General features: G+C 45.6%; 1 protein-coding gene across 6 annotated transcripts in view; it reads left to right on the top strand.

Annotated features, from left to right (window-relative positions):
• The window catches only part of SH3KBP1 (SH3 domain containing kinase binding protein 1), a 337,779-nt gene that overhangs the window by 299,864 nt on the left and 24,186 nt on the right, over positions 1-13,729 (top strand). For all 6 annotated transcript variants that reach the window (XM_059911028.1, XM_059911030.1, XM_059911025.1 and 3 more), the window contains one exon: positions 2,357-2,442. In XM_059911028.1, the coding sequence (XP_059767011.1) occupies positions 2,357-2,442 (86 nt within the window). The remainder of the gene's footprint in view (positions 1-2,356; positions 2,443-13,729) is intronic.

Here is a 13,729-nt window from a genome sequence, read left to right as displayed (position 1 = left end):
TAAGAGCCCTCAAGAACTTTTAAAAATGAAAATGCTGGGCTTCCCTGGTGGCACAGTGGTTAAGAATCTGCCTGCCAGTGCAGGGGACACGGGTTCGAGCCCCGGTCCGGGAAGATCCCACATGCCGCGGAGCAACTAAGCCCGTGTGCCACAACTACTGAGCCTGCGCTCTGGAGCCTGCGAGCCGCAACTACTGAGCCCGCGTGCCACAACTACTGAAGCCCACGCGCCTAGAGCCCGTGCTCCACAACAAGAGAAGCAATCGCAATGAGAAGCCCTCGCACTGCAACGAAGAGTAGTCCCCACTCGCTGCAACTAGAGAAAGCCCACGTGCAGCAACGAAGACCCAGTGCAGCCAAAAATTTAAAGAATAAAAAAAAAAAAAGAAAATGCTTTCTTACTAATAATACCACATTTCTAAAACATTTGATTCAGAAGTTTACATTCAAATTAGCAGATGCTTGGGCCCTGCCAATAAAGTGTTTTGAAATAAACATCCTTAATCCTGCCACTCCTGTTGGCTCGGTGTCTGTCCAAGGGAGTGTGCCCCGTGGGGCCTGAGCTTTGGTAGCCGGCGGGGGGGGGGGTGGTGGTGGAGAGGGGGTCTGCTACGGAAACTTGGCCCGGGGGTCCCACAGCCTTGGGAGGTTGAGGTGAGGCAGTCTCCTAAGGCACATACACAGTCTTAGAGCTGTACTTTCTCTTGGTGGAGACTAAGCCATTCGGCCCAGCCCTGGTTCCCTGGAGTTCTCACCTCTGCTTGTCTTCTGGCCGAGGGTGCTTGAGGTTAAGAGTCAGTCTTATTCACTTGGGAGCTGAGGGAAGCCAACCTCTGTCTACTGGGCCTTCTCCACTGTCACAAGGATACACATGTCTTGCTGAATGCCACCCCCATCACCCCTTCTTGGGTGGGGAACCCAGAAGTCTGCTCCTTACCTCCAGGTTTACAGGTCACCAGCTTCAGCTTTCCTCTGTCCCCATTGCCTCCAGGACAAACTGAACCCCGAGGGACTCAGCCCAGCACCGTCTGACCTTTGCCAACCTTTCTCCTCTCACTGCTCTGTGAGGATCTCAGACTTTAGCCCGGCCACACTGGGCACTCCCACCTACCCTTGGGTCCTTGCTCCGTCATGCCTCTTACTGATATGTCCTCTGTCCCTTTTCCTCCAAGGCCCAACTGTAATGCCGCCTCCTCTGTGTGCTCCCAGCCCGCCCCGCAGATCTGTGTCTTGACCCAGTTCTTGATTCCCTTAAGACCTGGATGTGCCTGTATCTTACCCAGCCTATGCCGTGTGGGCTCCAGCTTGTCTGTCTGTCTCTTTCTCCCATTTAGACCACGAGACCCTGCAGAGTAGGTACGACCTGGCTTGGCCCACTCATCACCCCCAGCGTGGTGGGTATTTGACAAGTGCTCCTGGAATAAATCTGTTACTCGTTGTGTGGTTTGGCTGCCTGGTGAGCACAGGGGGGCTATGAGATGGACTATTTCTGTTGCTTTCCCGGGAACAACCACTTGGCTTCTCCCTCTCATTTTATGGACAAGAATCTCTCATTTTAAGGGCAAGGATCTTTTCCTATTTCACTTGCCATCACAGACCTTGGATAATCTTGTTCAGGGCTCATCCGCCTGAAAGGGTCCACAGAGCTGCCCGTTCGGAGGGATTTGGAGGAACCTTCTGCCCACGCATGAGTGGGCTGCTTCTCTCATCGTCTTGGGGGCCTGTCCCCATCATCCCAAAGGGCTGCTCCTAGCCCAGATAGAGAGGGAAGTCTCTCGTGTCCTGATGGGCACAGGGCCACCCACCCAACAGCTGTCTAATTTTACAGGCCCATGCCCCAGCGCCAGCTTTCAGGCTGCCAGATCTCAGCTTGACACCTTGTGCCTGTCAACAGCCTGGCTGATGCCTCCGCTCCAGGCCAGAAACCCTTTTTCTCAAGGTTGAAAGTAGCCGACCTTTGACAAGCAACATTGGCTAAATTCCTGGCTCCTTAAAAGGGAAGCTCCTGGTTATCGTTTGCTGGTGCTTATTTGGCCATGGGGCAGGAGCGGGCCCTACGTCGTGCCCTGTGGACCAACAGGAGGGTTTGTGGCTGAAGGTGCATTGCTGAACAGTCGTTATTAAAATAGCCATCTCTGAAAATGTGTGTGGGAGAGGAGGCCTCCAGTCTGTCGGCCGGTTTGCACCAAGGCCCATGTGGCTGGACAGCTTGTCAGCTCCCGCTGGTCACCCCGAGGCGACAGTGTGACCCATCCCCCATGCAGCACACTCCTTAACTTGTGTGCAGCGAGAAAGCTGACAAAATGGCAAGGACACACGCCAATTATTAAATGCCCGGACTTGTGTCTTTAATGTAGGGGTGACGGTCCAAAGATCGACTTGGCGGGCAGTTCGATATCTGGCATCCTGGACAAGGACCTCTCGGACCGCAGCAATGACATCGGTGAGTAAGGAGAGCATTCTCGCTTCTCTTTGCAAAACTTTAAAAGAACCACAGAGCTTGGTTTGCCCCTTCCACCAGCCTGATGAGAACTAACACAGCCATTTAAATGCAAGGCTAACAACCCTCAGTTGGTTTTAGATGTCGCAGTCTTGTAAAGATGGGAAGTGATGGTGATTTCCACGTTAAAACAGAACGCCTGGGATTTTTACTCTCCTCGGCCTTAGGAAAAATTCCTTGCAAGGTCTAACGAAAAGAAATGCTGAACAGACCTTTTGGAGAAGTGGGCATTAGCACTTATATTCATATTTTCCAGCAATTTATGTATTTAGTCTAAAAAGGTGAATGGGTGGACATACAGCATAGCAGAATTCACTGTAGACACAGCACTGACTGTTTTGACTTTGAGTTAAAAATGAGCTTTGGTGCGGTAATTGCCACTTAGTTCTGAACGTGAGTTTTCCCGAGGTCAAGATACCACCATGTGACAGATGGGAGGGTAGCTCGAGTCCGTGGGTAAACAAGGCAGAGGGCTTTGGGGGGATGTGCATGGGTGGAGTGCGGTCAAGTGCGTGCTGGTTGAGGCCTCTGTTGGTCTGACGGGGTGGCAGCCCTTTTAAGAAATCCAGATTCAGGGACCCCATTTCTTTCAGCTTTACATCTTTTGTTTGTACCTGTCATGGTCAGAAGTTAGCACTCTCTCATATTCTACATGACACAGAGGGATACATTTTGGACTTTGCCTTTCATAAGTTAAACTTTTTTATTTTGAAATAATTAGAGATTCACATGCAGTTGTAACAAACAGTACAGAGAGAACCACATACCCTTTGCCCGGTTTCTTCCAGCAGTAGCATCTTATGAACTGTAGTGCAAGGTCACAAGCAGGATATTGACTTTGATACACCCCACCAGACTCCTCAGTTGTAGTGGTACTTATGTGTCTTTAGTTCTCTGCAGTTTGGTCACATGTGTAGGTTTGTGTATCCGCCACCACAGTCAAGATACAGAATATTTCCCTCACTGCTAGGATCCATCGTGTTGCCTTTTTATAACCACTAACCACACGTCCCTCCCCCCTCCTCTTCCCTAATCTCTGGCAGCCACTATCAAGGATTGATTTGACATGGAAGGTTCCAGCATGATTTGCATTGGCCGCTCAGTTTAGAAACGAATGTCCGACAGTTGGCAGGCCTTGTAAGAGAACGCTCACTAGGGCGCCCAACATGAGCGTTCTTATCACCTGGGGTTACTTTTTTCTGGGTGCAGTTTTCTTCTGAACCTGCTAATAGAGTTGCATCTTTGCAACTGCTGACCTGCAGTCTCTGGTCTGATCTTATGACAGCTTGGGAGTAGGATATGTCGTGACCGTAAATACCAAAAGTATTTGCCCTGGTTCCAGAAACTGTTTTACATCCTCACTTAGCCTTTGAGAAGCCCAGTCAAGAAGCATGACCAGGAGCTTCTGACAGCTTGGACTGATGCAATAATAATAGAAACACTAGCCTGCTGTAGCTTTGGACTTGGTTAAAGGGCAGAGAAGAGCAGAGCAGCGATTGGCTGTGAATGGGAAGGAATCATCAGAATGAGCCTGATTAAGTTCTGGTTTTACTGCTGTGGTTCAACATTTGGGCCCCATTTTAAGGCAGGCTGGACCGTTGGTGAAGTGACAGTGAGGGTCACACGGGGCCCCGCACAGGAAGGGAGGTGTCACCCACCTCCAGGATGCACAGGGCTGTGCCTTGCTTGTGAAGAGTGTTGGCCTCTGAGCCTTGTTTTCTTTGGGTCTGGAGATGGCTGAGGTGGCTGTCACCAAAACACTAATCCAAGGTTTTGCGGTCTGACAAGCTAGTTTGGACACGTTGGGGACATTGATGGGGGAGGGTTAGCCTATGGAAGCTGTTCATACTGTGTATGTGTCTGGGCGCCCAGAGAGAGATGCTGAGGTTTGGCTCACTCTCATTTTGCCAAGAAGACATTAATCCCAGAAGACTATAATTCCTGAAGCTAATAATTTAATGTATGTATTATTTGCATTGCCAGAAATGATGACTGGCAGCCTTGTAAGCAACCACTAAGTCCTTGAGTACCTACTGCTCAAGTGCAAGGTTGTACTACTCATACACAGGCCCTGCTTTCCAGGGGCTTTGGGTCTGTTGCGGCCCCTAAGACGGCAAATGGAACGTGTAACACTGACGGTCTGTCTAAATGCTGACGGAGTGGTAGAAAGTAAGACTGATCAGAGTTGGGGCTGCTCCTTGGTGCCCAGGATGTCAGGGCAGGCTCCGTGAAGGGGGACAGACTTACCTGGATCTGGAAGTTGGATTCGCTTCGGTAGAGGCAGAGGCAGAGGCTGAAGCACGCAGGGAAATCACAGGGGGAGGGCTGATAGCTGAGCATAGGTCGGCCTGGCTGCGGCAGAGAGCTTGCGCTGACGTGGAGGGGTGGTGCTCACCCGGAAATGTAAGTCGGGGCTGGATTGAGTTTGAGAGGGATGGATTTGTAATTTTTTCTGCAGGCGGCGGGAGCTGTTGATGGTTGACACTGAAGTGACATGATCGGGTCTAAAAATTCAGATAATAAGTGATGGAGCTTTGTGGGACCAATCAGATGAAGGGAAGGTGGGTGTCAGGGAGTCAGGTTATTTGATAGTTCGCCTGAGAGGTAGTGAGAGGGAGCCAGAGTGGAGCTGCTCAGAAGAGGATGGTGAAACAAGGGGTAGCTGCGCAAGCAGCAATGCGAGGGAATGATCGCTGGTCCTCGGGAACAGATGGGATTTGGGAGTGGGGAGGAGGAGAGAATGATTTGTTAGCTCTGAGGTTTTAGGGTTGGGTGACTGATTGGTGGAGGGGAAATGACTTGGGTAGAAATAAGCATATCCGGAGGAGGAACTGGTTTGGGGGGAAACGTGATGAATTTAAGCATGTTGACATTGAGATTTGGTTGGACATCCCACGTCAGTGCTGGATGAGGACTTGAAGGTGGAGGCTGAGGCCGGAGAGGCGGGCAGAGCTTGGCGTCTGCAGACCTGGGTTTGAGTGCTGTTGATTCTGCTGCTTCCTGGCTGGGTGACCTTCTGTAACTTACACCAACTCTCTGAGCTTCAGCTTCTTTCTCTATAAAGAGTTCTAACGTCTCTCTAAGCTTCCTCACCTTGTCTTCCAGAATTATGTAAAATCAGTTGATGAGATGCTTATTATTAATGTTGTTGTTTGCTTAAAAGTGATAAAGTCAAGAAGATAAATAAAATCCTTACCATGAGAAAAGAGAAAGAAGGACCTAGAACTCAAGACTAAACCTTGTGCAAAGCCCTCATCTAAGGGAAAAGTGGGCTCTTGCAACATCACAGGGGCCAACGGAGGAGAGGATTTTAAGCAAAGTGTCTTAGGTCCAGATGCAGAAATGTTCTTTGCAGATGGGTCGGTCAAGATTAGGACATTGCCAAGGGGCTGGCTCTCTTCAGGGCTGCTTTTGTATACCTGCTTTTGTAGCATTTGTTCATTGTTTTGAATCAAGAAGGAAATTATTTGTACCAGAATGTTTTGTTAGTGATTCAGACAATTGAAGCTGTCCAAATGCGGGCCACCGCGAATAACAGAATACAGCCTTGAAAGCAATTGGAAATCATCGTTGTTAGCTATAAATAAATCTGTGTTTCCTCTTAATAAAGCTATAATTTTAAATTATTATCATATTAAATTAGAGAACATGGCTTTTTCAGATCTCGTGTGGGCAACTACCAGCATCTGTCAGCCCGAGATAATTTAGAATGAAATCAGTTGGTCCAAAGCTAACTTGTTGATGTCAGTTTGAGATACTGTTTGTATCAAACTATGCGGCCATATTTCAAGTAACATAATAGGAAACATGGATGAGCTCCAACACCGGCCTGCACATGAATAGAAATGAAAATTAAAGTGTCTGCTTTTCTCTTGCTGACGGAAGAATCTCTGTTCCGATTGAATGGGAGATTAGAGGCCGCGAAGTCAAGTGCCATAACATTTACTTTTATTATGTAGTATATTGTAGTTCCCACGGCATGGTGGGATTTATTGTTACATTTCAATGCTACGGAGATTTTCTGTTCCTTTCACACTAAAGCATATAGCAACAGGCCTCCAGGTGCGAAGCAGCCTGGGAACTGAGCTGTCTAGTTTCAACTAATTGACTTCAAAAAAAAAGCCCTTCTCATTCCTCCTCAGTTGCTTGCCTTCTTTGTTTTGACTCTTGTTTTCCATTCTATTCAAATCTCATCATACCTTTCCCACTTCCATCTCTTTACATGGACACCACCCCTGTTCACTTGAGGAAGCTGATTTCCCCTCTATCTTTTCAACTGACCCCACAGACCCACACTTCACATGCCAGTCAGTTTGGGGCCAAGTATTACCAGCTTTACAGTCTATGGTCTTAGGATGTGGAACTGGTTTGGAAGCTTTGAAGGCAAACTTCAACTTGTCCTCGGATCTCTCACCGATGCCTCTGGGCCTGTGGTTCATTCAGACCAGGAAATGTAAAAGCACTTCCGTACCTATGCCCTGGGAATGCTATTAAGAGCTAATTGATTTTGGGTGGGGTGCTGGAAAGTTTCTAAAGCTGGATTGTGCTGATGGTTGCACGACTCTGTAAATACTAAAAATTAATTAAGTTGTTCTCTTGAAATGGATGAACTTTACGGTATCTAAATTATACTTCAGTAAAGCTATTGAAAAGAAAAGAGAGCTAATTGAAATTTTCTGAGCATTCACTTTGAGGTCTCAATGTCAAAAAAAGGTATACACACCTTTGCCTCACTTTATAAAACAGCTTTGTATATTTATTTAATAGCCACTATGTTGGTATTTCTGAGTTGTCTATAAACCAATCTTTTATAAATAGGATTATGTTTTAGATGTGTTAAGGAAGCTCTCTAAAAGCTTGTAGTGGAATCCTTTTGTAATACAAGTAAGTTCCTTCAAGGTGTTAAACAAGTGTATTGTTTTACACAGTTTTCTTAAACTGGGGCCCACCTGGGCATTGATACGTATCGTCACAGCTATGGTGATAGAATAATCACAAAGCGTTTGGAAGACTTAGGAGTGCTTTCTAGGAATATTTGGGGGTATAACAGGCCTTTATAATCTTTGATTCCTCTTTGAGGTACAATTTGTGATAGTTCCTTCTGAGTAACATAACTGTGGGTATAACGTCCTAGTGTTAGAATCATTCCTCCAGTGCAATGAAGAGCATACGCTCCCTCTCTTCATCTCCCTCTACTGTTGTCCTGAGGTTATAGTGGTGAAATCATAGCAATGGGAGCGAGCAAGCAAAAGGAAAGAAGGAACTAATAGTCACTGGGTGCCTACTAGACGTTTGGTATATTTTATATATTTCTCATCATCACCAGCCCTGTGAGGGAGGTGTCATGTCTCTCGTTTTACAGGGACTGGACAGGGGATGAAGAAAGTCAGGTAATTTGGGCAAGGTTAACCAACTGCTAAATCACAGAGTTGGATTTGAACTAGTCTAGTTCCCCCTGACCCGTGGAGCCCAAATTTTCCAGTATATGAGGTTGGTCTATATCAGTGGTTCTCAACCATTCTCCCCAGGGGACATTTGACAATGTCTGGAGACATTTTTGATTGTCCCAAATTGGGGGTGGAGGTGGGAGTGGGGATGCTGCTGGCGCCTAGTGGGTGGAGACCAGAAATGCTGTTAAACATTTTACAATACACAGGGCAGCCCCTGCAGCGAAGACTGATCCGGTGCCACTGTCAGTAGCACCGAAGTTGAGGAAGCCCAGTCAGTGCCAAGAATCCAGTGGTGAGTTAGGAACAGCTGGGCTAGGGACAGCGTCCCCTCAGTTGAGTGCAGCCTTGTGGTCCTGGGATGGCCCATCTAATTTCCTGAGAACCTCTATAAAACGTAGTGTGAAAATGGTTTCAGAGCTTTTGGAAACTGGTGAGTTTATATACAAAAAAGTAAATATATTTAAGTTATTCACCTAAGCACGGACCAAGGGAGTTGCCACGACCTTTGAGAGAACGCTCATCCTCTTTCTCCTTGCCCTAGAAAAAAATGATATCATTTGCATCTGATTTTCATACAGAAAGGGTGTTATGTCTGGGATTAGATACTCTGCCAAGATTTAATACCCAGTGTTTAAATGGATATTAAATGAAAGGACAACAACAAACATGAAATTTAATCAATGCTAAATTAGAAATCTGTGTGGTAAAGCTTAAGACTGTATATAGTATAAAGCAATTTAATAGTGACCAGTAACACAAAATTTTTGTCAATATGACACCAAACCTCTATAAACAAGTGATTAAATTTTTAACTTATTTGAAATTTCTGCCTTTTACCATAAGAAACCATTTCTTGGGATTTCTTGGACAGATTTCAGGGGAAGAGTTAGATCCTAGGCTTTGGGCTGTTGGTTTTTCTGTCCCCGTTTTTATGTTTTAAATTTCCCCTTTTGGAATTAGACAGCCAGTTACTGGGCCTTGTAACATTTCAGGTCATTGAGCAATTTCTCGGGTTTAATAGGACAACATATACTGTGTCCTGCCTGTCTTAAAGAACACCATGGGTGACATTTGGAGTGTTCCAGAAGGACTGCTGGCTGAGCGTGTGTGTGAACAAGCCGCACCTCTCGGCTCTCTTGGGGTTAGTTGCTCTGACGTGAGAGCTTTCATTTGAGAGCCACAGCTCACTCTTACAGACAGTGTCCCTTTGCCAGTGACCTTCAGACATGGTCTTTGGGATCAGGAAGGTGGCTGGCGTTACCCGTGCAGAGGAGCTGAAGATGTGGTCCCTGCTATGTCACCATCGAATCTGCACATGAGGCTGTGGGGTGTGCATGTGTGGAGCTCTGGCTCCTATCCAGGGACACCAGTCATGACCAAACTTCAGTTTGTATCAGGATGATTTGAGAAGCACTATGCATTTCTCAAGTGTGGTGATAGCAAAAGAGATTGTGCTTAGGGTCAAATGCTTTATACCAAGGAAGTGAAACAGGTTGAGCTTGTGATTGCTGGGTCTTGAACCTAGTCAGTCCCTCTGACCGGTTTTGGTTTCCTCCCCGCCCTTCAGGACTTAGCCTTGGCTCAGAAGAGGTTCTCTGCCTGGGCCTCCCCATCCAGTGCCCCTTCCCCTGGTTCCTGACCTCTCACTTAAGATTCTTAGGGCTCACAGCCTAGGTTTGTGCTAGGTAAATGAGGTCAATCTGGCCAGCAGCATTGGTTTCCAAATCACCTCACAGTCTTAGAGAAGATGGGTTGATGGCAAGCCCTCGTCCTTCTCAGCACTTCCAAGATTCTGATCTGTCAGGGTTCCACCGGCACATCTTCACAGTTAGAAACATCGGTCCAGACCAAAACTGAGGTGCTCACCTCTGCCTGCTTGGCCCCCAGCAGGGCAATCCTGGCCTTTGGCAGTCTGTCGCATTGATTAGGTTCGTGCTTAGTTTTGATGGGTTCCACAAACTACTTCTACCCCATCACATCCAATAAGCACAAAAGCAGTAAACATTCAAAGTGCCAGTAAGAAAAGTTTCATGACAACTGTAGAAACACAGGTGGAGGTTAAACAGATCCAAGTGGGGCTGACGATCATAAGTGTTGCATAACCTCCTGGGAGTGAGGTATCTGGGGGTGTGAATTATTCTAAAACACAGAGAGCGAACAGTGCCATCCTGCCCAAGCCACCCACAGCCATCAGCCTGCCCTGAGCAAGAGTGAGTGACTGGTGAGATTGGGTGGGGGGCATTTGGGTGTGCAGCAAGCATCCTTCAGATGGGTCTTGGCTTGGAGAGGGTCACAGTGCCCGCTAGCTGTGTGGACTTGTGGCCAGCCCCAGAAGCTCACCTGTGTGCAGGGGTGGTGTGCCCTCCCCTGGTATCTTGGTCGCCTCCCTCTCTGTGGTCAGGGCCGTGGCATTCTTCGTTCAGCCCAGCTGCTTAAACACTTCTGCTTTTGCTACACTCTGAGACCATTTTCAGCTTTAAGAATACAAATGCAGAGGGACACCTAGTGGGTTCAAAGTAGTCTATACACAGCAAAGAGACGTATGTAGTAACCTGTGTTACATCCGCAGTGTGCCCCACTGAGGCCTCTGAGCTGCGAATGAATGTGGAAGCAAGAAGGGAACAGGTGACAGTCAGCTCTCAGGTTGCACGTGGCATTTACTTGGCCTTTGATGCCCCCTCCACCCACTGGCTGTGGATTCAGGGATTGGCAGAGCCCTGTTATGGCTTCTCTTTGACTTGTAAATATCCAGAGGGATACACAACCTGCCAGGAAACCATGCTCAAGTACCCCTTTGTCATACTAACAGCATTGTAGACAAACTGCCCTTTCTTAAGGAGGAAAGTTGAGTTCTCAGACTCCTTCTAGCCATGGACTCTTGCTAGGGCGTGGTCTGGGAACCTCAGCCCACTCTGCTTCCCACTGCCTTTGGTTCATTAAATGAGGAAAGTGATGAGCACTTGTGGCGTGAGGTTGGGGGCCCCATTAGAAGGAAGCTGGATCTGGTGGTGACAAGCTAAAGATGAGGTGTCAGTGAACAGGGAGGCCTGATTTCAAGCCAGAGAATCTTTATTTAGCTTCCCGATGACCTGTAGTGGCACTCTCCACCTCCCCAGGCGTGAGTCCTTTCTCCTGAGGTGGTTCATGATCTTTGGAATTTCACAGACTCACTTACCCCCAATCCCCCCCCCAAAAGCCTTTTCATTTGAGGGACTGCTGATTTTTATTTTACTAATGAAGCACATTTTAAAAAACAAATGCCATTGCCTGCTAGAAAGGATATAATCTCCAATTTAAAAAATTGAACACATTTGGCTTACTGGGAGACTAGCAATGTTGACCTTCTTTTTCTTGGCACTTTATGTATGCATTGGGGGTAACTTTGTCATGAATGCATACCAGTTCTTGGGGTGGCTTCGGATTTGAATTCCTAGCTCTGCAGTCCAGGTTGAGTGACTCTGAGCTCCATTTTCCTCTTCTTTATGACAGGGTTAGTTACTAATGCCCACCTACCTCAGAGGATTGTTGTAAAATATAGACATGGTGTGGCGTGGCTGAGACAAAACAGGTGCTTTCTGAGTTGTAGTTGGTACAGCTGCAGTTCGGATAGAGAGAAGAACCAAGTATCAACCTACATTCTTACCGTGACTACTGTTCTTGGAAAATAGGAAAGTTCTTGAACATGTAACATAAATCAGCTGAGATTTTGACAGCTGTATCGGATATCGTTTCATATGATTTGCTTAGTTGGCTTTTTATATTAAAGAGCTGCTCCCCACCCCCCAATTACAAAGGGAAAAGGTGCTCACTTTCAAAAAATGAAAGAACTCAGGAAGTTAGAAAGTGAAAGTCCCCTGGTATCTCAGCCTCTCCCTGAGGTAATCACTGTTAATTTGTTGTACACACCTTTAGAAGTCTTTCTGTGACTGGATGGATGGATGGATGGTTGGATGGATGGATGGATGGATGGATGGATGGATGGATGGATGGATGGTTGGATGGATGGATGGTTGGATGGATGGTTGGATGGATGGATGGATGGATGGATGGATGGATGGATGGATGGTTGGATGGATGGATGGATGGTTGGATGGATGGATGGATGGATGGATGGTTGGATGGTTGGATGGATGGATGGATGGATGGATGGTTGGATGTTTTAAAAATGTGATCGTGTTAATACAATACAGTTCTAGTCCACACTTGTTCTTTTGTACTAAATAATGTATGTTTGACATCTTTCCACATAAGTCACGTAGATCAACCTTATACTTTTAAAGGCTACATGATATTCCATTGCATGACTCTACTGTAACCAATTCACTAGGAGCAATGCTGCAAAGATCACCCTAGGACAGTGATCTGCAAATAGGACGACATGAACCTTGGGGGACCATGGAGACTTCCCAGGCCACGGACAGTGCCTCATCTTCTTATGTGCTCTTTCTTCAGACTCATCTCCTGAGAGCCCTGTTGCCATGCTGCTTTTCCTTTCTCACTCCCCTTTCCCATTCACCCTCTCCCACCTCACACAGCACAGCCAATCTCTTGCCCACTCCAGGGGTATAAAAACCCCTGGTGCAAACTCAGAGACAATTCTGAGATTGGTGTTAGACTTGAGAAACTGAAAGACTCAATTGACTGGACAAAAACTCCTTTTACAAGTCGGTTGGTTTCTAATTCTTTGCTTCTATCAAAATTGAAGGAGGCATCCACTGAGTTGTTCATTGATAGATAGTTAAAAATAGTTCTTGATGATGCTAGACCACTGTCTGATTTTTGGTATGTAACTTGGAAGGACTTCACAGAATTAAGTGACATTGTGATAACAAAATTCTTTCCATTCCTATCTACTTATTTTTGTGTTAACAAAGTTTCTTGGCACTTACATCTATAAAATGAAAAATAGGAATAGAATCGATACCAAACCGTGTCATTCTGGTGATGAGTCATACAAATACAAATAAAGTGATTGTGGGAGAAGCCCAATAAAATTCTACTTTGTTATACTATTAAATTCCTTATCAAAATGAGTAGTGTGTGTATACATATGTTTTGATCATTTGCATAGTAATAATAATTGTAAGGATAACTCAATCCAGAAAAAAGTAATTTTTACACCTAGAGCCTTATGATTTCAGGAAATGAAAAAGTTATAATTTTCAATTTATATACATGTTCTTATAGCAGAAAAAGATGAAAAAATTAACAACGGACAAAATTAACAAAAGCATAAAACATTACATTAGAATAAAATTCAGTGGTGGAAGTATGATGGAAATATGAATTCAAAGAGGGAAAGGAATGACTCAGAATTTCCAACTGTTAGAGAAAAGCTTATTAATGAGTTTTTAAAAGTGCATGGTGGCGGTCATTAAATTGCTGTGGTATTCAAATTTATATTGAATATATTCAAGACAGCAATAGTTATATTTTAAAATATCAATATTTAGAATATAGCAGAAATTATATCCTTTGTGACTAAAACTTGTGTAAAATTTTAGATGTCAACTTTACCTGTGGGGGGGAGTACATAGTTTTTTAAATTTATTTTAGGAGGTACACTGGTAAACAGTTCGAACACCACTGGCCTCATAAATATGTCATTCTGTACGTACACAAACATTGCTGTGGGTTAACTTCTAGAAGCGGAATATCTGAAGGTGTACACATTTACATTTTGTGATAGATATTGCCAAATGGCATTACAAAAAGGCTGTGCCTATTTACATTCCTGTGAATGATAGCGTAAGTCTGATTTCTAATAAATACATTATTTA

The sequence above is a fragment of the Balaenoptera ricei genome, chromosome X, assembly GCF_028023285.1.
Source record: "Balaenoptera ricei isolate mBalRic1 chromosome X, mBalRic1.hap2, whole genome shotgun sequence".
In the NCBI taxonomy this organism is placed as follows: Eukaryota; Metazoa; Chordata; class Mammalia; order Artiodactyla; family Balaenopteridae; genus Balaenoptera; species Balaenoptera ricei.
The sequence above is the reverse complement of the archived record's forward strand: the minus strand, read 5'-3'. Positions and strand labels throughout refer to the sequence as shown.